Source organism: Gekko japonicus, unplaced genomic scaffold (genome assembly GCF_001447785.1).
Source record: "Gekko japonicus isolate JY-2015 unplaced genomic scaffold, Gekko_japonicus_V1.1 scaffold535, whole genome shotgun sequence".
In the NCBI taxonomy this organism is placed as follows: domain Eukaryota; kingdom Metazoa; phylum Chordata; class Lepidosauria; order Squamata; family Gekkonidae; genus Gekko; species Gekko japonicus.
Genome location: NW_015163621.1, coordinates 122,100 through 145,841, shown reverse-complemented (window position 1 = coordinate 145,841; position 23,742 = coordinate 122,100). Strand labels below are relative to the sequence as shown.

At 40.5% G+C, this 23,742-nt stretch overlaps 1 protein-coding gene across 1 annotated transcript in view; it reads left to right on the top strand.

Moving 5' to 3' along the window:
* Positions 1-17,581, top strand: part of LOC107107196 (ribosomal protein S6 kinase alpha-6) — a 53,734-nt gene extending 36,153 nt beyond the window's left edge. Inside the window, exons 11-21 of the mRNA XM_015407454.1 lie at positions 49-113; positions 2,634-2,736; positions 3,146-3,270; positions 4,746-4,871; positions 6,055-6,144; positions 7,304-7,462; positions 7,846-8,007; positions 8,347-8,423; positions 14,070-14,187; positions 15,443-15,583; positions 15,678-17,581. Of these exons, the coding sequence (XP_015262940.1) occupies positions 49-113; positions 2,634-2,736; positions 3,146-3,270; positions 4,746-4,871; positions 6,055-6,144; positions 7,304-7,462; positions 7,846-8,007; positions 8,347-8,423; positions 14,070-14,187; positions 15,443-15,583; positions 15,678-15,803 (1,292 nt within the window). The 3' untranslated portion in view covers positions 15,804-17,581. The remainder of the gene's footprint in view (positions 1-48; positions 114-2,633; positions 2,737-3,145; positions 3,271-4,745; positions 4,872-6,054; positions 6,145-7,303; positions 7,463-7,845; positions 8,008-8,346; positions 8,424-14,069; positions 14,188-15,442; positions 15,584-15,677) is intronic.
* The last annotated feature ends 6,161 nt before the right edge of the window (positions 17,582-23,742 follow it).

Genomic DNA, 23,742 nt, shown 5'->3' with positions numbered 1-23,742 from the left:
ATATTTGATTTGCAGTAGTTTCATATTTTGTATCCTCTGTAATTACAGGGGCTGGTCCTGATGGAGTGGAAGAAATTAAGAGGCATCCCTTTTTTTCTACCATTGACTGGAATGTGAGTGCACTAAGGATGTCTATTGCAGTGTTGTTCTAATGATCTTCTGTTCTTAGAACTTGGTAGAAAGGGAAAATATACTGAACAAGAGGGGGACCTGCGATACTTGCGGGGGGGAGAAGAGCTCCGTCTCCTCCATCCCCCCCCGCTCGATCTCCCCGATTCGGCGGCGGCGAGGCCGGTCCTCCCCCCCCCGCCCGGCTCCGAGGAGGCGGCGGCAAGGCCAGCTACAGAGCGTTCCCTGCGCATGCGCAGGGGACGCTCTGTCACTTTCGGGGGGATTTAAACACCCCCCTGAAATTTTTTTCAACTTTTTTGATTTTTGTGCACAAACCTCCCCCTCCCCCCCAACTGCCCCCGGAGCACGGATTTAACGATTCGCACTCACGGGGACAACTAGGCTATTAGTATATAGATTATTATTATTACTGATGGAGGACAGAGTATCCCCTCACATGCCAGCAGGCTCAGGATGGATGCAGAGGATCACTACATCACACATGACTCCAAACCTCTTACTCACCTTATTATAGAGCTTGATGTTAGTACCAGGCGTGGTGGCGGAGCGCGGATTTAGCGATCCGCACTCACGGGGGCAACTTCGCTATTAGTATATAGATATTTGTAATCATTTTGGATTTAAAGAAGAAGAAAAAAATTAAGGGAGATGTATTAGAGTTTAAAACAAAGTAGAAGATGTTTTCCTTCATTTATAGATGGCTCACAGTAAACTCCTGCAGTGTTTTTTGGATCCCATCATGATAGTTAGGCAGATGATAAGCAGTAGCCCCTCAGAAGCAGACTAACAGTCTTCAGGAAAGATTCAGGTGGGTAGCTGTGTTGGTCTGCAGCAGCAGAACAAGGTTGAGTAAAGTTGTACCTGAAGTGTGCATGCACATGAAAGCTTATATCTTGAATAAAACTTTGTTGGTCTTAAAGGTGCCACTGGACTCAGACTTCAGTCTTCAGGAAAGCAAGCCATTCCTAATATAATTTCTGTTATTCAAATAACAATGATAATGAATTAAAAATAAACTAAAAGAAATGAAACAAAAGGTCAGGAGCAGAACAGGCAGCTGCTGCTAGCCTGATGTCATCTTCCTCCCACTCCCGAGATGTTTCAGTTCAGCTTTAAAAAAGAAGAAGTGTTCACTTTCCCCCATGTTCTAGGACTTTGGAGATAAACCAGTCCTATCTGAATGTTGCCTCACTTTGTGGATTTGTTCACTCTGCATTTTTGGCCATGTTCAAGATTAGAGATAACAAGCAGGGAACCTGCAAGGACATCCCATTTTCCTGCCCTCCACTATTCCTTCCCATAGCAGCCCCCATAGCATCTCCCCCTTTCCTGCTTCCTTCTCTCCTTCCTATGCACCAGCCAACCTACCTATATCTGCCTTTCCCTCCTCTTCTCCTAGCAGCCTCTACCTAGCAAAACTATGGCTGAGTTGCGCAGTGCTGGTTGCCTGGCTAGGCCCAGTTGCACGGTAGGAAACCTGTAAAGACTTTGGGGGGGGGGGAATTTTCCTTCGTGTATCCCCTTCTCCACACTATTTCCTCTTTCCTTCCCCCGGAACCCCCAAACCCTCACCTTTCCCTGCTTCCTTGTCTCTTTCCTGTCCACCCACCAGTCTCTTTTATCTCCTCACCCCATCTTCGGTTATATTAATTATTTCATTTATACCCCAGCACTCTCCACAATGGTGACCCAAAGCAGCTCACATCTTTCTCACAGCAACCCTGTGAGGTAGGTTAGGCTAAGAGTGTTACATAGTGAGCTTCCACAGCAGAGTTGTAGTTTGAACTGGGGTCTCTCAGATCCTAGGCTGAGACTCTAACCACTGCAGCATACTGGCTTTCATGGATTGACTGATGTTGAACAGTAGAAAGTAGCAGGTCCTGGGTTAGCCATGCAAGTTGAGTGGTAGCAATTCACCTAATGGTTGCTTTCTGGCCTGGCCCCAATGAGTCCTCCCTCAAAGGCCAAAACAGCCCTGGAAAAGGCCCTGGCTTCCCCTCCTGCCCTTTTCTGATGGAAACCAAAGCTTGAATGCTGGCAGTAATGTTATTGGGGCCTAACCGTAACGCACGTGGTCACTGAGGGCATTCATTTCTTAAAGCTCAAATGCTTTTTTGGGTCTTTTAACCTCCCCAATGTATTTCTTTTAGAATATTTCTGATTTTTCTGCAAACCTGTGGCTTTTTTCAGGGTTGTAGAAATATCTATCTTGTTCATTCATGATTCCATTATCTGGATTTAAGTATTCACAGATTTGGCCATATTGAGAATTAGATACATTGACGATGCTGTATAACTTTATGAGGATTTAAAAGAGAAATATTTTTAAAAAGGTTATAGTGGGGAAAATAATTTATCAAACCTACTAATACAATCTAAAGTCTAGGCTGCAATTAAATACATTTGTTTGTGATGAGAGCAGGCCTTGGAACCCTTATAGTCACAACAGTCTGTAGTTCTCTGAGAAAAATAATACTTTGTGGGTATTATATCAATTCCAGAAATTATACAGGAGAGAGATTCAGCCCCCATTTAAGCCTGCTTCTGGAAAACCTGAAGACACGTTTTGTTTTGATCCAGAATTCACAGCAAAAACACCAAAAGGTAAAAAAAAAAAAATCCAGGAGGGTTTGATCGAGAATTTTCTCTTCCCCTTCCCTTCTGAATTCACAACATAACTTTTCTAATGTGGCAAAATCTGTTACGAATTGGAACGTGTCAAATCTGCTGAAGAATAGTTATAATCACCTGTTCAGCTATATTTATCATGTGTATTTGCCTTCCCTTTTAAAGATGCTTCTGGCTTCTGCCTAATATTTATCCCTATGAAATTTTGTTCTTGTTAACTTTGAAAAACAGATCTTGGAATTCATGCAGCGTAGTTACATTTTTGTCATTGTCGTGTATGCATATAATTCTGTTAAATTCTTGAATGTAACTGGATAACCTTTAGATTTGGTATTATCCTAAAGATATAATATTGATTGCCTAACAGTGTGAATTTAACCACCAGATTCTCCAGGAGTTCCACCTAGTGCTAATGCACATCAGCTCTTCAAAGGCTTTAGCTTTGTTGCAGTTACTGCCATAGAAGACCACAAAATCTCCCCCCTCAACAACATATTGCCAATAGTACAGGTAAAGATATCTTCCCCACTTTTAGTTCTGCGTAACTTTATTTCTATTGAAACAAAAAAAGTCAACTTATGTAGTGACATTTGATTCACCATAGCTGCTTGTTAAATAAATCTTTATGTAATGTGCATCTGTGGTTCTTGGTAAATATTGATGCCCTACAGGAAGCAAAGAAAAACTGGAAATACAGACTTGTTGGACTATTGTCTAAATTCTAAGAGCCATTTCACACATCCACCCTGCTGAGGATGTGGAGCATGTGCACACCTCTTTGCCATTTGTAAACATTTGAATAACTGTGTGATGCAGGTGCTGTACACATTCAGACAGTCAAACTATCAGTTGTCAAGCTGTACCAAAATGCTGTGATACTGGTCTGCATTCAGATGTTGCAGTGAACTGTGGTTTGTAAATCATGGCTTGATCATACTCTGGTTGTGACATTCAAATGTACACGTCCTAAACAAACTGAAGCGAGCAGTGACTCATGAAAGCTCATACCCTGCCACAAATTTTGTTAGTCTTTAAGGTGCTATTGGACTTTTGCTCTTTTCTACTGCTACAGCCAGCCTAACACAGCTACCCATCTTGGTCTGTCTCCATAGTACTTAGTTGGATAACCACAATTTGTACTAACTGTGGTTTGTTTTGATCTCTGAATTCACGAAGAGCAGTTCGTTGCGTAGCATTGCCCCTCATTGCCAATTGGACATAGATATGAGCATAGGGGATTGCTGGCATGGCATAGTGGTTAGAAAGTTGAACTAGTATTTGGGACACAACCGAGTCTGAAATCTCATTCTGCTTGCTGGATCACCTTGGGCCAGTCACTATCTCTCTTGGCTGAATCCACTGCATTGGGATGCTTGTTTTGAGGATAAAATGGAGGAGAGAAGCACGATGTTGTAACCTGCTTTGGGTCCCCAGTAGGGAGAAAAAACTGGTTTATAAATATAATAATAATAATGGGAGACAGGCAAGAAGAATTTGTTACTTGTCTCCGGTAGACTAACTAGTGTTTGCAAGAGTTGGAGCAACCATGGTTTATCTTGATGTCCAAATGCAGCCTTGGGTTTCCAGCACGTGGCTTCCATTCTCCTCCTTTGGATACACTACAGAAGCAGCTAATTAATATGTTCAAAGTACATTTAGGAACCTTTACTTTGAAAAAAAATGAATGGATTCCAAAATGAGAAGTATCCAGTACATAAATACATAGAAAACAACATTGTCAGAGGAAACTGAATAGATGGTTCATCAGAAGATGAATGTGCCTAATTTTCCCTAGAAGTTATAAAAGGTGGCCGGTTTTGGATGATTCTAGCATTATGTTGTCTTTCTTATTTGTCCCTTAGCTTAGCTTCTCATTCATTAATAGAAGGAATAGGTGGGACTTAAGTTATTTTTTTCTATGGTTAACTTTATCTTATTCCAGGTTTTGGGGTGAACATTACATGACAGCTTATGTTTGCTTTTAGCAACTTCATGGAAACAGTGCACTATTCACAGATGCGTATGAGCTTAAAGAGGACATTGGTGTTGGGTCCTACTCTGTGTGCAAGCGGTGTATCCACATAGCTTCAAATATGGAGTTTGCTGTGAAGGTATTTATGGAACTGCTTACTATAAATCTGATAACTGTCTGTTGCAACCCATGTGGAATTTACCAACCTTCAGTTTTAAAGTTCTTGGAGGTATTTCCTCAGCAATAGTTGATTACCTGATATGTGGCCTCATAACAAGAACTAGCAAATTTGTAAAATTTAGATCTAAAACTTTTGATGCAGGACCCCCCCCCAAAAAAAAACCACGTGCTTATAAAGTTGATGAACTGCAGACATTGCAATTGGTGTGTAGACTTGTTCTTGTACCTGAGAAAGTAAGCTGTGAGTTACAAACATTGGTATGCTTTGTTGAAGTTAGAGTAGGTCTCTAAAGTGCCATAATGCTCATTCTTTGTGTCCTGTAAACCAAAGGCAAACACGGCTACTTGAAAATATTTTGGGGGGGGGCCTGCCTGAGCTATATAGGAGCTGCGGTGGCTCAAGTGGTTAAGATGCTGAACTGCAGGCAGTGGAAGGTTAGTAGTTCAGCAGTTCGAGACCCGAGTGTGCCGCATGATGGAGTGAGCTCCCATCTCTAGTTCCAGCTCCTGCCAACCTAGCAGTTCAAAAGCAAGAAATTGCAAGTAGATAAATAGGTACCACTTCAGTGGGAAGATAACAGCGTTCCGTGCGCCTTGGTGTTTAGTCATGCCGGCCACATGACCACGGAAACGTCTTCGGACAGCGCTGGCTCTTCGGCTTTGTTACGGAGATGAGCACCACAACCCTAGATTCAGATTCGACTGGCTTTCGAGCAAGGGAACCTTTACCTTTACTTACCTGAGCTATATAGTATAAAGCTGGTTTTAAATTGAAACTGATAAGAGGGCAATGCTGATTTGTATTTTACGGCTTTTCAATCTTGATAAGCTTTACATGAACAGAGTGGCAGTCAGATTGTAGATCTCCACTATGTTGCTGTGTCCCACTCAGATTATTGTGCCATGTAATTGTTGCAGTTAGCTATCAGCTGATGTAGTCAGTTCTGTGCAGTTTGTCTGCAGCAGTTACTTGGCTTTGTCATTACAACTGTGATTCAGTTCTGTTTGCCTGCCTGTTGGTTGATCTACAGAGGACTGCCGTCTGTTACAAAGTAAGATTTCAGTTGACTAAATGTTTAACAAAATACAGTAAATAACATGATCAGTAGGGTGTAACCGTTTATGCCATTTGACTTTTCTAGATCATTGACAAAAGTAAGAGAGATCCCGCCGAAGAAATTGAGATTTTAATGCGCTATGGACAGCACCCCAATATTATTACTTTAAAAGATGTACGTATTCTGGTTTATATTGTGTTTCAGAAACCAGTATTAAGCACTGCTACAAGTAATGCCCTCTAGCTCTCTCTCCATTAGAATGTAGAGAAGTCAGCCTTCTTGTAACAACTGACAGTATTCTTCATTGAAATACTCAATACCTTCTTTACAATTATAGAGCATTTATGTAGCAGTGTTAAGTGGGTTCAAAACGTATGTAAGACACATGAACCTAAGTACTCAGGTACTGGATGCGATGGCTTGACTATAGTTTCTTTGATTCACATGTAGTACTGGCACATTGAAATTAACATCAGGTTTTTTAAAAAAAAATACTAGGGGCCCTGAAATGTGCACTTGTGCACAAGAATAGAAACTATAAAGACAGAATAAGAAGATAGCTTGGTTAGTGGTCAAGCACTTGAGTTTAGTGAAGTTTTGCTCTGAAATTGCTCTAAAAGTTTGTGAATGGTAACAGGCAGCATGATGAAAGGTCTGAGAAACATATCAGAGAGAACGTGTATTTCATCCGGATGAGAAAATGGTGGATTTGAGTGTGTATATATGACCTCTGTTCCCCTCTGCTTGGGAACCTGTATTTACCACGCACACCCATGTGTATTAGATGTAATCAGGTGCCAATAACACAGCTCTGAAAACCAGACTCATCTCCGTTATCTGGTGGGTATGCTCTTGAGATATGCATGTCCAGGAACTTCCATACACTGATGAAAGAGTTGCTTGGGACATGATAAATATGTGTTTGAAACCATTTGATTTTGGTGGTAATCAGGAAGAAATCCACTTTTTCCCCATTTAGCGTGTTCTGTGCCATAAAGCAAACAATAAGTATGAAGTGTAGATGATCAGCCTAAGGTCTAACTTGGAGTGCAGTCCACTGGATTGCGCACATCTTCGCTGCCCTTTCCATATTCCAAAGTGTCTCTCCTTCTTACTCTGACAAGCTTAGTTTGAGCATTACATGCAATTATTGCAGAGAGTTAGGTTCAGTGTAGATGTGCTCCCAAATTCACTTTGAGAATTCTGAGGTAATCCTGTGGTCCTTGTTGGAATGTGTTCTGCATATTCATGGGTTAAGTGATGCATATTTTTCTCTTGTGCTTTCAGTACCTTGGGAATGTTTGTGATACTCAGCTTTGTTAATCTTCTACAGGTGTATGATGATGGTAAATATATTTACCTTGTCACTGAATTGATGAAAGGAGGTGAGCTGCTCGATCGTATTCTCAGACAAAAGTATTTCTGTGAACGGGAAGCAAGTGCTGTGTTGTACACTATCACCAAAACAGTTGACTACCTTCACTGTCAAGGAGTAAGTTATGCTGTATATGCTGATAGCTTTGAATGCTGATAGCTTTGAATGCTGTATAATAACTGTAACAAGTTCTTGTCCATGTACCATCTTGAAAAGTATATTATTAACTTTTTGGGAGTAACTAACACCACTGTTAACTTAAAACAAGGTACTAGCTGACAGTTAGCAAGATACAGTATTGGTTGGTTAGACAAATGTAAACTCAGAAATTACTGTGCAGTCCTGCACATTCCAACCTAAGATTTCAGTGGGCTTAGACTGGAGTAACTGTGCGTAGGATTACAGTGTTGGTAATTTATATTAGGCAGGTGCCTGTTGTGTTATGTTAATTGTAATACTCCTGTGTCTGAAGTGTTTACCAGTGTGTGTGTGTTTTTAAGGTAGTGCATCGAGACCTTAAGCCCAGTAATATCTTGTATATGGATGACTCCAACAATGCTGACTCTATCAGAATTTGTGATTTCGGTTTTGCAAAACAGCTTCGAGGGGAGAATGGGCTTCTCTTAACGCCTTGCTACACTGCCAACTTTGTAGCACCAGAGGTGTGTGGAATTTCACGTTTATTTTTGTACATATCCCTAATATCATCTTAAAGAAAAGTTGACATTCTCTACTATATTACATTGTCTGTTCATTCTAAATTACCACATTTGTAGAGACCTGTTCTGATAAGTGAAAGCAGCTGAAATATGAAATGCAGCAATTGAAATGGTTGAGTTCATTCAGAATTTTAAAGCAAATGTACAAACCTAGATTTATATATGATTTTTTCCTATTACCTATAAGAGTAAAAGCTTCAGAAAAGGTAGCTGCTATATTTAAACATCTTCTCACCTTGGTCTTTACAATGATGTAATGGTGTGTTCCTATCTGTTTGTTAGGTTCTCATGAGACAGGGATATGATGCTGCTTGTGATATATGGAGTTTGGGTGTCCTCCTGTATACAATGTTGGCTGGGTAAGAAGCATTTGGTTTTGGGTTATAGCAGTTAATGTTCGTATTTAGAACCTGCACATTCCTCACTTTCATAGGGTTAATATACTGGCTGGTATTTTGTATGAATTTTGACAGCCAGATACTAAGATCATTAGTCTTGTACTTAACATCCTAATTACTGGCCAAAATCCAGAGAATCGTTAAACTAGTTCAGTGAACTCATAACAGCTTTTAGACTCCTTTTTCCTTCTAGCAACTGCTCTAAGCTGTCTGACTCCCAGCTTTTGAAAATTGGCAGACAGGGTGGTGGTGGTGGTTCAAAAACTATTGAGGCAGACTCAGCATGGGTTCTGTAAGGGAGTGAACAAACATGTGAACAAGGGGGACCCAACAGATGTTGTTTACCTTGACTTCCAGAAAACTTTTGATAAAGTTCCTCATCAAAGGCTCCTAAGTAAGCTCAATAGTGTAAATATAAAAATATTTTTTTAAGCACTTCTAAAACCTTTCTTCAGTTTTCAACTATAATCAGTGCAGCCGTGGCATAATTACTTTATCTGAAAATGTTGGCCCCTTCTTGAATAAGATGTTGTCATGAAGTCAGTTTGATTTCGTTATACTACTATAGGCTGTGGGTAAAGAGCCACATATTGACATATTAGTATCAGGTAAGATGGGAAAACTTCTTTTATGTTTTTCTGAAATTATATATTATGTTCTGATATGATAACCTGTCCTTTTGGTAGCTTAAGCTTTTTTAAATGTCATCAAGGTGGCCAAAACCATTTTTTCCTGTCTTTTCTAATTTGAGCTGTAAGTTGTGAACCAATTGACCAATTTCACATTTTAAAGCACTGTAGGAATGTTAATAAGTTATCCTACAAATAACTAATACTAACTATGCCTCTATCCATTACCATTTTATAATATAAAGCATAAATCAAGGACAAAGTCACATTTTTTTCACATTTTGTATGGTTTACTGCATAAGATGCTTTACATAATCTAGATAAAGTATATTAGACCATTATAGCTTATTTTTTACCTTTCCAAAGAGCCATATCATAAAGCAATTTATTGTGATGTGCTATAGTTAGGCAGATGAGAAGGGATCCACATTTTATGTGATTTTAATCCCATGTAACTGGGTAGTAGGTAACTGTTACTGCAAAAGAAGCACCCTTCAGTTTTGTGAGGTAAGCAACTGTTCACTATGCATATTTTTTTTATTTACAAATTTTGCATTATCATTATTTCATGACAATGTATGTTAGTAGTATTGTGTTATAGCCTCAGTTGTGGCTTCTTTTGTGTTTATATTTATATTTATGTTATATATGTCTCTTTGGAGCTATAATAACATGGTTGCTATGATGATGGGGAGAGGAGGCCCATAAGAGAAAGAAGGGAAGGAGCCCGAGGAATGAAGGAAAAGTGTTCCAGAGCTGGGGTCCCCCCCAATTAGAATACAAAAATATCTGTGGTGAAATAGACCCATCAAGAAAAGAAAGCATGATACCATAGAAGCGACCCTGTATGGACTATATGTATGGGCTGTATTATTCACTGCTCTGATGAAGCATTAAATGGAAGATTGGTATCCCCTCAAATCCCTGAGTTGTGGAAAATATTATTGAAGGTGTCAGAAACCACAAAACAATTTTAAGGGTTGCAGAAAATTTAGCAGAGGGTGAAATACCTTCATTGCTGTGTCATAGGAAGTTTGTTTACAATGAAGTAGTGCTTGGATGCTGTCACTGCCAAAAGGAACACTACTATTGAATCTAGGAAAGAGGAGCATGCTCACAAAGGGTCTTGTGGACAAAGAGCATACTATAGTGTATGAGGCTAAATGCATCTTCTGTGAGGGGGAAAAACAAAGAAACCCAAGCATCGTAAAGGACAAAAAACAAGAGAATCTCTCATTCAGCGTTGTGAACTACATGCAGATGCCAGTATTAACAAGTGCAGCCATTAAGGAACTGGATACAGGGATGATTGCCATTGTCAGCAGAGGCCTTGTAGCTGCGGAAGCTCACTACCGCTGGTCTCGTTATTGCATTGACACAAAGGAGGAGGCTGCTTGCAACAGTTCAGCCTTCCATGATGGTAACAGAAGTAATGAGGAACTTCTATAGAATGCGGTAGCTAATGAAGCATACAAAGAACATTTTTCATTCATAAGGAATGAACTGTTCCATGGACCTCAAGTGATGTGTATGACTGATCTGACTTCCGGATTGATCGCGTCATGAACTCTTCTGGTGTTAACCTTGCAAAAGATTCAAGCAACCAAAAACATTAATTGTGCATTACAAAAGGAGTTTCTTGGAATCTTGCATATTATTTCCTGATGATACAGGAAAACTGCATCTGTATCCTGATAGTCCCTTAAAGGTAAAGGTAAAGGTTCCCTTGCTCGAAAGCCAGTCGAATCCGACTCTAGGGTTGCGGTGCTCATCTCCGTTTCAAAGCCGAAGAGCCAGCGCTGTCCGAAGACGTTTCCGTGGTCATGTGGCAGGCATGACTAAACACCAAGGTGCACGGAACGCTGTTACCTTCCCACCGAAGTGGTCCCTATTTATCTACTTGCAATTTCTTGCTTTCGAACTGCTAGGTTGGCAGGAGCTGGAACTAGAGACAGGAGCTCACCCCGTCTTGCGGCACCCGGGTCTTGAACCGCTGAACTACTGACCTTCCACAGCCTGCAGTTCAGTGTCTTAACCACTTGAGCCACCGCAGCTCCCTTAGTGTCTTAGAAAACCAGGTTCTGAAAAACGAGTTACTTCATTTGAAGTCTGCACTTACTGACAATGTAGTCCTGGCTGGCTTGCAAGTAAGGAATGACATCCAGAATCAAACGTTTTCTGAGCCCTAGAATTAGAAGAAATTAGAAGGTGATTATGATGATAACTGCATTTTAGAATCCGTTACCAAATTCTTGTACACAGCACTTCCTGTAACACAAAAAAGGTGGGTAAGAGCTCCACAAATGTCTGCAGGTTTTGTCTCCTCCCTTGGTCAGGACCTCATGTATGCTGTTATCCATGGCAAAACAAAGCCCCCTGCAGCATATATTCCTTCCTTTAGCCGTAAATTCTCTAACAGGAAATGAAGAACTGATCGAGATTGCTTGGTCACAGTGTTTCATATTCCCAGCTTCAAGAGACTGATACAGCAATCTGCATGCAAAGCTTGCAGTGTCAGAAGAAAAAACATCACACATACTCTACAAGTGTCCAAGATTGTGTGTTTGACCAGGTACAATATGCAAAACCTGTAGGAATCATATGGAAGCTTCCTCCAAAATTTAAGCATACTGTCATAATTAGAATGGGTATATCTCAACTATTTGCAATTTTTTGGCCATCATCAGTAATAGGATACTCAGAGGTTCCCTTGGAAAGACTGTATGTGTTGCCTTGACTGGACTACATGCCTTCACTGGCTGTGACACTTTGAGTGCATTTGCAGGTTGAGGTAAGTTCAACTCCCTTGAAACAGGGTTACCGAGAGCCACCATGGGCCCCCAGGCAAAGATTCTGTGTGGCCCATCCATGTGGTCTTGATCCAAACAAAATATCATAGCAAAACAAATCACTTCACCGGCTGTTACCATGCATCAGTAATGATAAAAGGATCTGCATGTCCATCTGTCTGTCCATTTGTGGCAGGCAATGTAATTCATTAGAAAATAAAATCAGAAATCTCAAAATTTGCCACCAGCTTCAGAATGATCATGGGATTTCCAGGGCCAAAAATGAAAGTAATATTCTGGCCTAGGTTATCTCCAGGACCCACCCACCCCGCATCCTATTTGTAATGGAAGCTAAGCTTGTATAGTGGTTAAACTGTTGAACTAGGATCTGGGAGACCCAGGTTTAGATCTCCACTCTGCCATGGAAGCTTGCTGGGCAACACTGGGTCATTGACACACACTCAGCGTAACCTGCCTCACAGGGTTGTTGTGAGGATAAAGCAGAGGTGAGAAGACAAGTGTTAAGCCACTTTGGGTCTCCTTTGGTGAGTAAGGCGAGATATAAATAAAGTAATAAATATTCTAACTTCTGGTCCTCATTTGTCACCACTAAGGCAGATTGACATTCTATTATGACACATGTAAAGGGGAGAGGGGGGAAGCATCCTTTCACTATTTTTTAAATTTAAGATTTTATAAACGATGCATATATTACATACTACTAACCACACCCAAAATAGTTCTATTTACAAATTATCAGAATAAGACATCAGATTCCAAATCTGTAGAAACAAAGCAGTACCATACTCACATCTTATAAAATTATACACAATTATATTACTATTAAAGATTTTTAAGTTCTTCGAAACCACTTCAAGTTGCACCAAATACAATGGACCAAACTTCAACAAAGGGACTGCACAAGAAAGCGTGAAAAGCTTCAGGGAGCTCCCTGCCACTCAGCTGGTTGTGCAGCTTTTGTCAGGAACAGGAAGCAGGGGTTTAAAGGGACTCAAAGTCCCTTTTCTGCTCTGTGCATATCATGCTTTGAAAGTTCATGGAACTTTGTGACAGTAAACCCGTCGTGAACATCGGTTCGCGAACCATGAACAGGGCAAAATTTGTGATGAATTTCGCTTTGTGCCCATCCCTAGTAACCAGACCAAAAATGTGGACTTTGCAGTTGATTGTGAGGGCTCAGAAGATGACTACTGTGATGATGAACATTAAAATAAGTTGAATAATATATTACATGCTAGGTATTGTGAAATGGTAATGTAACATTTGAAAATAAAAACATACACGTTGAAATATTGAACAGTTGCTGAACTCACACAACTCTAGGGTATTTCTTCACAGTAACTCAGAGTACCCAATTTTCCAGTTACGCTGGATAAAGATCACATACATTGATCTGTTCTTCTGTGCCTACCTATGGCATATCAAAATGAATTTCTTCATGCTTTGGCTTTTTGGAAAGGCAAAGAATAAGATCCAGTTTTCTGTGTGGATTACATAAAGCATCATAAGTTGTTAACCGTATAAAATTGTGGGGGAGGGAATGGAACTTTTACTTGACTTATGCCATATATCACAAAAATGGTAATGGATGGAGGCATTGTCAGTATTAGTTATTTGTAGTTTTAAAGCAATAGTGCTTTAAAATTTGAAATTGGTCCGTTGGTTTGCAACTTACAGCTCAAATAGGACAAGGTAGGAAAAATTAGCTTCAGTAATCTTGATGATATTAAGAGCTTAAGCTACCCATCAGAATGGGTTATCATCTCCAAACATAATACATAGATATGCATAGGGAAGATTTACTGACATCTGGTCTGACCCATGGACTATTACTGAAGGTAGAGGAAACTAGTTCACACTGAGCTGATTCCGTATTGCCTTCACTCTGAAATAGCTTCATTTGCTCTCTAGCATCTCATGACATGGCCAAATATGGTTGCCTACATGATGTCATGGTCTCGGGAACTTAAAACGGTGCCCCGGCTGTGGCCCGTTGGGTGTCTGAAGAGTCTCACAGTGGAGCTCTGCTGCCAGCACCTGAATGCTGTGTATGGATGAGGCAACTTGAGGTGCCTTCTCTCTGCAGCCGTGTTTCCCTAGCTCAGTCCTGTTAATAGTGAATTCAAGAATTTGCACATCATAATTCTTTCTTTCCTATTCAAACTTAGGTATACTCCTTTTGCCAATGGCCCCAATGATACCCCTGAGGAAATCTTGCTACGAATAGGAAGTGGAAAATTTTCGTTAAGCGGAGGCAACTGGGACACAGTTTCAGATGCAGCAAAGGTGTAAATAGATTTCATTTTCTACCTTACAAGAGTGTAAAAGCAAATGTGTGAATGCAGTAGAGTAATGCACGTGGCAGAGACCAACAATTTAAACATGCATCAAATTGGTGTAGAAAATTCTCATGGCCTCCTTGTTTGCGATATACCGTGTTTCCCCGAAAATAAGACACTGTCATTTTTATTTTTTTTCTCAAGAAGACACACTAGGGCTTATACCACAAATGCATAGAAATCCTGCTAGGGCTTATTTTTGGGGTAGGTCTTGTTTTCGGGCAAACAGGATAAGTGTTGCTTTCAAAATAAAATTAACACCTGGCTTTAGACATCTGTAAATCTTGGCTGCAAAGGGTTTTGATGGAAGTAGACCAAAGGAGTTGTTTTAGAATTCCTATTGCATGAACTTCAGTTACATGAATTCTGTACTTACATTTCTGCTTAACGTGGCTTGATCATGTCAGTTGTGATCACATTTATCTTGACTTTTGTTTATCTTGTCTTTTTGTGGCAGCTGATGCATGAGATTTTTACTGTGCTTTCTCCTCTGAAATCAGAGTACACAATAGGATTTTCAGTGTGGGCATGTCCTCAAACAAAAAACGTGTGATAAAAGAAATGTGAAGCTAACAGTGTATACATTAACTGTATACAGAACCTTCTGTTAAGAATTCTTTACTATGCCAATTTTCAGCCATTGTCTTTAGAGAGATTTATATTTATTTTGTTTGATTTATATTCCGCCATATTTATTTATTTTGTTCAATTTATATTCCGCCCTCCCCGCATGGGCAGGCTCAGGGCAGTTTACAACAGATTAAAATATAATACAATACATACAATAAAACATAGATGCATTAAACAATGCAATAGTATAACATTCAGACAATCAGATTGATATATAAAGTGCTGTTGCATGTAGATGGCGATAGCGTCTTATAAGGCCATTTTATGATGGTACTATGTGGCCATACCGGTATCATTAGCTGTTCTTATTACTAGTCATGAAAGTCCTTTGAATACACAGATCTGACTCCCTCTGAACTCAGTGGCTGAGTCTTTGCAAGGCAGAGGTTAAATCAGTTGATTAGTTCTATTGCTTACTGTTACTCAGCTACTGCTAGCATTAAAACCTGTGCAGGATTTCGCTAAGGCCAGCAGAATCAAATATAATTTGTTGTGCTCCAGTCTCAGTCTTCCAAATCTCGTCATCCTGTTTGGTTGTAACTGTTGTCTCCGTTTAATTTACTTTACTGTAGGATTTGCTATCTCATATGCTTCATGTAGACCCACATCAGCGATATACTGCAGAGCAAGTTCTGAAGCATTCATGGATAACCTGTAGAGATCAGTTGCCACACTATCAACTGAACAGGCAAGATGCACCACATCTAGTAAAGGTAAAACTGGTACCCATCTTTCATTCTCTTTGGAAGTTTGGTTTTATTCTTGTAGATGACAATCTGATGATCTCTGAACTTAATTGTTTTGCAGGGGGCCATGGCTGCCACATATTCTGCACTGAATCACAAGACATTTCAGCCTGTGTTAGAGCCTGTCGCGGCTTCCAGCTTAGCTCAACGGCGAAGCATGAAAAAGCTAACGTCAACAGACTTATAGATCCACTGGGAGTACTTAGCCAAAGTGGAACAAGGGGTGGGAAATCCAATAAGTGGCTCAGTGTCTGCCTGGCCTGTGATTTAAAAGGCATATACAAGTTTCTCCTACACTACTTGAATTCTGTTGCGGGGGGGGAGGACACCAGTCCAGGGGGATTCATAACGTGTTCTGCAGAAGTGTTGGTGGTTCATCAAAGCAAAACACCAGGGTGCATCGTGAAGATTTTGAGGAATTTCTATATGCTGTCCTCTTCAGAGATCCGCTGCATTATGTTTATAGTTTTTAATACTGTATATTTTCCCCAGTTCCTAAAGAAATGGTTTAGGGGACCATTAACAATGCCTGAGCTGTAAATTTTAAAGGAGGAAAAAAGAATAACTGGTGTTTAGTATTTTTACCGTCTGGCCCTAATGTAATAAAAACCAGCAACAAACTTTAAGCTCTATAGTTTTATAAATTGGTCACTTAGCGATGGAGGACATTCATTTAAATGAGTGGTAGAACAGGACAAGGCTAATCAAAAAAGGATGCGTCAGTGCAAAATGTGTTAGCATTTATAGGAAGTCTAGATGAGACTGGGTTCAGGCAATGTGTTTCTGAAGATGTACGCTTCAGTTATAATGTGAAAGCCCCTCCCTGAATGATAGATAATGTGAGGCTCCCGAGGGGTAGGGGTTGTTAGGGCAAGAACAATATGTAGGTGACATCTCCACCCGTTGGAGAGGTTTTCAGGAAAAAGCCTCTAGATATGCATTAGGTATAGCATAAGGCATTTAGGGCCAGGGGTTTGACCTAGTTCAGTAGTCTTCAACCGTATCACACTGCAGAGTTGATCAAAAGGTTCAATTTAAACTGCTTTCTGTATATGACCATTTCTCTCTAGTGTTGAGTTTTAAAAGCTAAAACAAGGAAAATGCAACTGGTGCAGTCCACCTAAGGCCATTACCTGCTTGTGACTCCTGACAAATCAATTGAAGACCAGTGAACTAGACGGGCCACTGAGCTCCTTCCAACAATGTGGGTCTTCTGTGATAAAGATGTTTTTTCCGCTGTCAAGTGTAACTTTCTGTAAACATGGTCTATGCCTTTTTGGTTAGTATAGAAGGGCTGTTCCGTTACCTGCACTAAGGCTTCAAGCCCTCCAGAATGAGAACCTCAACAACAGCAACAGAAGTCTGGACATTGACTCATTAGCTACCGGTAGCTCGTGCATCCCATAGGAGACCCAGGAAAAGATCATGAAAAGCTCTAGGCCTCTCTCCCCTTTCCCCCCCGCGATACTGTTTCATAGGATTTGTCTCTGTGCTGCTTAGCTGATAACTTCATTGCTGGTGCTCTTCTTACTTAGGATGGAGCAAGACTTGGTAATGTGCTGGGGGAGGGGGTAGCTTGAGAAATTTTTCCATTATTCAGAAGTAGTTCTCATTAGAGAAAAGTTTGGTGACCCCCACTTTTAAAGAAGTCGTTGAGCTACCTCGGTAATCCACTGTGCTGTTTCCTTGGTTCTCCTTTTCCCACATGACCTGGTTATCGCTCTGGCAGGACTATTTTGTGATGTGAATAGTGGTTAATCCTCCATGAATTATAAAACAATAATTTCATATCACGGGGCATACTTCACCCTTATTTTTATTTATTCAGACTTTGTAGGAAAAAAGCTGTCATTTTTTAGTCATGTTATAAAAATGATTACAAAGAAATGCTAATATTCATGTCTTATTTTTAATCCCCTATAGCTACAGAATAAGTTCCAAACATCTTCTAGATCTCCCCCCCCCAAAAAAAAAATCTATGCAGAAGCCTTATTTTCAAGAGATGAGAACTTCTCCTAGTGTGTGTGTAGTGCAAAGGAATGCATCCTGCTGCTGTTGTTTTGTTCAGGCATCACAGCAGGTCTTAAATGCTGTAAGGGTGTCTTAGGCAGGAAGTAAATCTAAGATATTATGCAGGGAAACAGAGCAGTTAATTCACACCCTCCTTAGTTAGGGGTAGATTGCAAACTGGTGTGTCTCTCTTGAGTTGTGGTTTTAAGATTTTCACATTTCTGTAAGCTTCAGCCTGGGTTTCATATTGGTTCTACAATATCTGGTTTCTAGAATATGCGTGTGAAATTGTATATGTCACACATCCAAAGGAGGACAGCTCCAGTATTGGCAGTGCCCCATTGCAAGACCAGATTACTGTTAGTCAAAAATCTTTTTTGATTGTGACCTCCTGGAATAGCTCCTTAATGCAAGCAGGTAGAGGAAGGTAGAGTTGAATACGTGTGATGTACTTACTAGTGTTTAGAGTATCATTAAATGTCTGTTTTTGTTGTTGAATGGGGATGCTTCAACTAGGAATAACAAAGTTAACAAAGTAATTTAGAAAATATGTCATCTGGGAATAACAAAGTAATTTAGAAAATATGTCATCTCATTGAAATACACTGTATGCTAGCCTTTCAACACAAGGAATACGAGGAAAGGGCAAGGCGGTTTGATTTTTCCCTCCCACCTGTTCCCAAGTCATCCGTGTAATAATGTGACTACTTGAAGCAACAAAGCCTGCTGATGATATTAATGAGCTAAGTCTGTAAGAGGCCAAAAGGTAATCTTAGAATCTCATCGTAACATTAGAACAGAGCAGCAGCTGAAATCGCACATTCAGTGCAAAGTCATTCACACTTGTAGATATGCTTACACCATGTCAGATATAGAATTGACTATTGCTGCTGGGTGCAGGGGTAGAAAAGATCTTGGAGTGCCCATGCAAATAGCAGTTTACTGTGGTACAAAAAGCTAATTGGATGTTAGTGTTGTTTCATTGTAGATACATGGTGTTCTTGGTTCCACAGAGTAAGTAATGGAAAATAGTCTTATCAATCCATCTTCTGCTTATGTAAAAAAGTGCTGTGTGTCATTCAAAAGGTACACTGTTTAGAGCTGTACAGAACTCTTTAATGGCCAGGATAGAAAAAAGCATATTTAGAAAGCCAAACTAACTAATGGAATTATGTACTTTAGTCAGTGATCACAAAATCACCACTGAGTATGTTGGTCAGCTGCCTTGAATCTGAAGATCTGCTTCGGCAGGGAGGGCGAATAAATAAGAGATAAGGTAGGATATAAATGTTTTAATTAAACTACAGCTTTGGCGATTTCCATTTCGAAGTGGATCAGGAAAAGTCACAGTGTGCACCTCCCATGAAAAAGATAGACATGACGGATTATATACAGACTTCTTTTCTGAAGAGGACCTTGTCGGTCAAGGGTCCCCCAGCCTTTCAAGCCGACCGGTATATTTGGGATTCTGAAACAGGGTGTTGGGTTCCGCCATCAGATGGCTGCCATAGGAGGCCGAGCCTACCACAACATGTCAGGCAGTGAGGTCAGGCATAAGCCTAATCATAACTCTTCAGTATTTCAGGCAGAAGCTCTGTTTAACAGGACGTCTTTTAAAATGGGCATAGTTTAAAAGATATTGCATACACACGGCTTACCTTGAGACATGCAGTGAAGATCCTTGTGCTGTGGTGCCGGCTGCTGCCAAAGCGACATTTAAAAAAAAAATCTGTACAGCCAGTTAGAAGACCTGGGCAAAAAACCCTTGTGCCCCCCTCTGCTCTCTAAAACACTTGGTGGGTGCCAGGAAAGGTATTGGGCAGGCACCTACAGAAACCATGGTCAGGACCCCTGCTATTGGCAGATCATCTTTTTTGATTAGGATGGTGCTAAGAGATCCATCTAAATGTGCTAAATTGCCCTTAATCCTCGGATTGTGAAAAAGTAGGAGAAAGATGCTGCGGAATGAAGCTTGTGCTAAATGGTGCACTTTGTGCACCCGGATTTGGCTGTTCATCGGATAGGATTCAGTACTGAATGGACCACTGGTCTAATCAAATGCAACTCTTCTTATCCTCTTATGCCTGAGTGTGAATAAACTGCCTTATTCAAAAGCTTGATGGGCACTTTTATTGCTGCCACAAAGGGCATGGTTGACTCCTGCCTTGTGATTCCCAGACGCTCGTTCACTAAACTGAGTTACAGGGCAACCCTAAATAGAATTATACTTTTCTTGAAAGAGTATAGCTCTGCTTAGAATGACACTGTGAGAACCCTCATTCTACCTTTAAGCATACATTTTGCTTCCTTAAAGCCTTGTTCTCAGTTGGTCACAAGCCCCCGAAGAAGCGCCGGTGATATGCAGTCAGAAGGGGACCCCCCCCCTCCCATGGTAGTATGAACTGATGCCTCCATGTGTGGTGTATGGCTCTCCTTTTCCAGGCTGTAGCATTGAAAGAAATCATAGCAGTCCATAAGAACTTCCAAGCCCTAATCTCAGAAGTGGGCCTGTGTACTCCAGAGGTGCCTACCTGGTAAATACCACTGGCTTGTGAGAACAGGCCATGGTTGGGAGTTAAATTTAGTAGTATGTTATGGACTAATTAATCCCGGTTAAATAAATTTAATTTGTGCATTCTGTGGTTCAGTTGTGCCTATGTGATATGGGATGTTTCCCTTTCATCTCAGTTGTACATTTTGGGTTGTTTCTTAAAAGATGTGTGTCTTTCCTAGAAATCTTATTTTTGGGGAACCGGTGTATGGAATGAAAACAGAAGCCGCATGAATTGCCGCCAAAACAAATGATGAAACGTGTGGAGAGTGGAAGTAATTACAACTTCAGGGTATTTAAAGACTCAGTAAAAGTCCTCTCACTAACAAGTGATTCATCCCTTAAAATGTGTAATGTGTATGACAAAACTGATTATGATGCCACAGAACATATTCTAAATAGTATGGTCATGCACTGAGGTCTTCTTTTCTCAAAGATTTGTTCAACAAACTAATTTTGTTCTGGCAGTCTTCTAGCTAATTAAACTGAACTTTGACCACGCTCCAGCCTACATAACCCCCCATATTTTTTCAGAACAGGATGTGCAGAATCGCTGATGTTGAGAAGTAGCTTTAATCAGTACACTTTGCTGCTTCTACCAGTTTCCACACACACCCCCACACAAACACCTGTTTCCCTTGCATCCTGCCTCACTGCACCTTGGCCAGTGTCCTCTCTGTGACACCATCAGTTTGCCAAGACTGAAAGCTGCCTGTAAAATTGGGTAAGCTTTTCAACCTATTTCATCGCTTATCAAAAGTCAACCAGTAGCCTTAACCCCACCCCCACCCCACCCCGTGGTGTGTATGTGATGGGGAAGTGGGATCTGTGGGGGATATAGGTATCTCTACAAGTCCTGCTTGGTGTAGTAGTTTGTCTGAGCGGTCTTCTGAAAGCATAGCCACCCCTGTAAGTTGGGTGTTAACTGTAATCTGTATTTTGGGCCACATTTTTTTCTTAAGGGTGACTTAACAAAAATTAAGATGAAGTACAGCCAACTTTCAGTGGTTAAGAATACACTGATAGTTATATCCAGTATCTTGAGGGCCTTCCCCCTCTGCACCTTTTTCCTGATATGAAAAGGCCCCAGGGAGATATAACTTATCCTATCAAGGGATCCATGTGGGCACACAGTTTCCGCACTGGAGCAGTTTCAGGCCAGGAAAATGGTGCAGTGGGGAGATTTACGTCCCCTTTCTCCTCTGTGCCACAATTTGTGTGCATGCCTGGGGTTAAGTTCCACCCCCAAATTTTGCAGTACATGTTTGATTGTTCAGACCTGGAGAAAATGTAATGTAGGACTTTAGTTGAAATGGCTTCTTTGCAAATGTAACAAAGTTAACAGCAGCATACAAATTCTTCAGTTATGGTTTGGATGTACACAGGTGCACCAATTAAACTCTGGTTTGGGGAAGGAAACCCCTGTAAAATGCATCTTGTGTAGGAATGAGGAGGAGCCCTAGCTGGTTCTGCGATTACTTGAGTTACCCAGATCAAGATAAAATGAGTTTTGCTTTTATATAAAACAGTAGCACTTGATAAATGGGAGCTGTACAAGCAGTTTGTTATTAAAAAGCAAGTCCTTGTAAATACCTCCTTTTACAAAGTTGCTTCTAATTTTAGTGTTACATTCAGGGATTATTTTATGGTCCAATAGGAGGTATATTTTTACCTCTATTTAGACTAGTCCTGTACAGATTTGCATTCAGTCTGCAGTCGGCTGTACTACTCTTCTCTGTTAGTTACGAGAGGAAGTGTCTCCTGCCTACAGGCTGATTAAAGTTACGCCTGTCTTCTGGGAAGGTCTCCTGCCCCGTGGCAATTGTGTGAGTCCTTGCACAGTTCCCCTTCTCTTCGGTGGACCTAGCACAAGGAAGGTTCCAGTGGGTTTGAGCGCCGCACTTTGTGTGACAATGGACATTTGCTCCCGCACTGCAGTGTTGTTAGTGAGACAATAATAAAATGTAGCTGTTCATTTCTACTTTAGTCCTATTAGCATAGTGATACTGAGTAGCTGAAACTACTCATCGGTCCATGTTAAAATATTAAATTGAAGTCAAAATCTGGGTTGCAAAGCTTTGGAGAAGGTATGATTCAATGCGATTTTAAATTTAAATGAGCAGCTTCACTAATGAGATGTTTTCAATATAGTTCTAGTATACAATCTTCAGAAAGCTGGGTTCCCCCCCCCTTAAGTTGAAATCGTTTGAATAGTTTGCTGAAGAAACAAGCAAAAAATATTTGTGTCTGGGATAGACGTGTTTCAAAAGATGAGGTTGGATCCCAAGGATTGTGAGCACTCATGGTATAGGTCTTTCCCACCACCCCATCTTCAGTGCCTCTCTATCATTCCCTGAAATTCTCCTCCTGAGGGGTTACTCTGACCCTCAGGAACAGAGTAGGGTGTAGGCAGAGGGGAGGGAAACTGTGACCGGTGCAGATATTCCACCCCGCTCATGAATGGGTGTGCTCGTACTAGGGTACATGAGATCTAACCCAGGGTGTAGCTGGTCTTGAACTGTCATTTCCTCCCATCATTTCCCCCCAACTTTCCAAGCACTTTGGCATCCTTGCACTGATATAGACTAGTTTACATTTTAAAACTGTTCTGGCATGTGAGTGGCCATCAATCTTCAGCCATGAGAGAGCATTAAGTGAAACCCAATTGTGCAATTTTAATGACATGATATTTAGGGGTACAAAAAGTAAAATTATACAAAATAGTCCTCCCACCCTGTTGTCAATATTGTAACTATCATTTCTCAAAGCATATTGTGGATTTGTATCATATTGTATTTATTCCATTCAGTTTTTTTAAAAAAACACACAAAACTTTCCTTTAATGCTCTGTATATATTGACATTAAAGTTTGCATTGTATTACATTCTTCTTAAGGGTGTATCCAGCATTGTATTACATCATATGTTGTTCTTTGCATTCATGCTGCTAAAGATAGTGTGTGCTTTTTCTTTTTCTCTCCAAATCATGACATATGCCAAAGACAACATAGAAGTTTGTATCTATTTTCTGTTGAAAGTTTGTGAGGAGCAACTTTAAAAGGTAAAGTGTCAAAATAACAGGTCCATGGGTACTAGAATAAAAATGTAAATTCATAAGGCTTTCAAAGTGACCACATTTTGATCATTTATAGTTCAAGAAGTATTGCAAGGCTGAGTCTGATCTTCTAAATGGTGTTAATGTCGATGCTCTGACAAATACTCCTAAAAGATCCTAAGATGGTGACTTATTCCCTGACTTCACTTATTGTGAGAGCCTGGTACAAAATGGTTGCTCAGGGTAAAATGTACATATGCTTCACAGTACACGTTGAAAAGAAGGGGAGATAAGGCCACCTGTGTTTTGATCAAGTGGTTCCTCTAGAATGTAGAAGTGGTACAAAATGAAGGTTGTGTCAAAAAAGAGTTAGAATAAAAGTCCAAGTCACCAGGCTGTTCAGTAAAAAAGTGCAGGGGGGGCTGGAGCTGGTTCTAAATTTTATGTCACTCCAACCAATGTAAACTCTCTGTCCTTGTATGAGTTACTCTCATGTCCCTTTTGAAAGGTG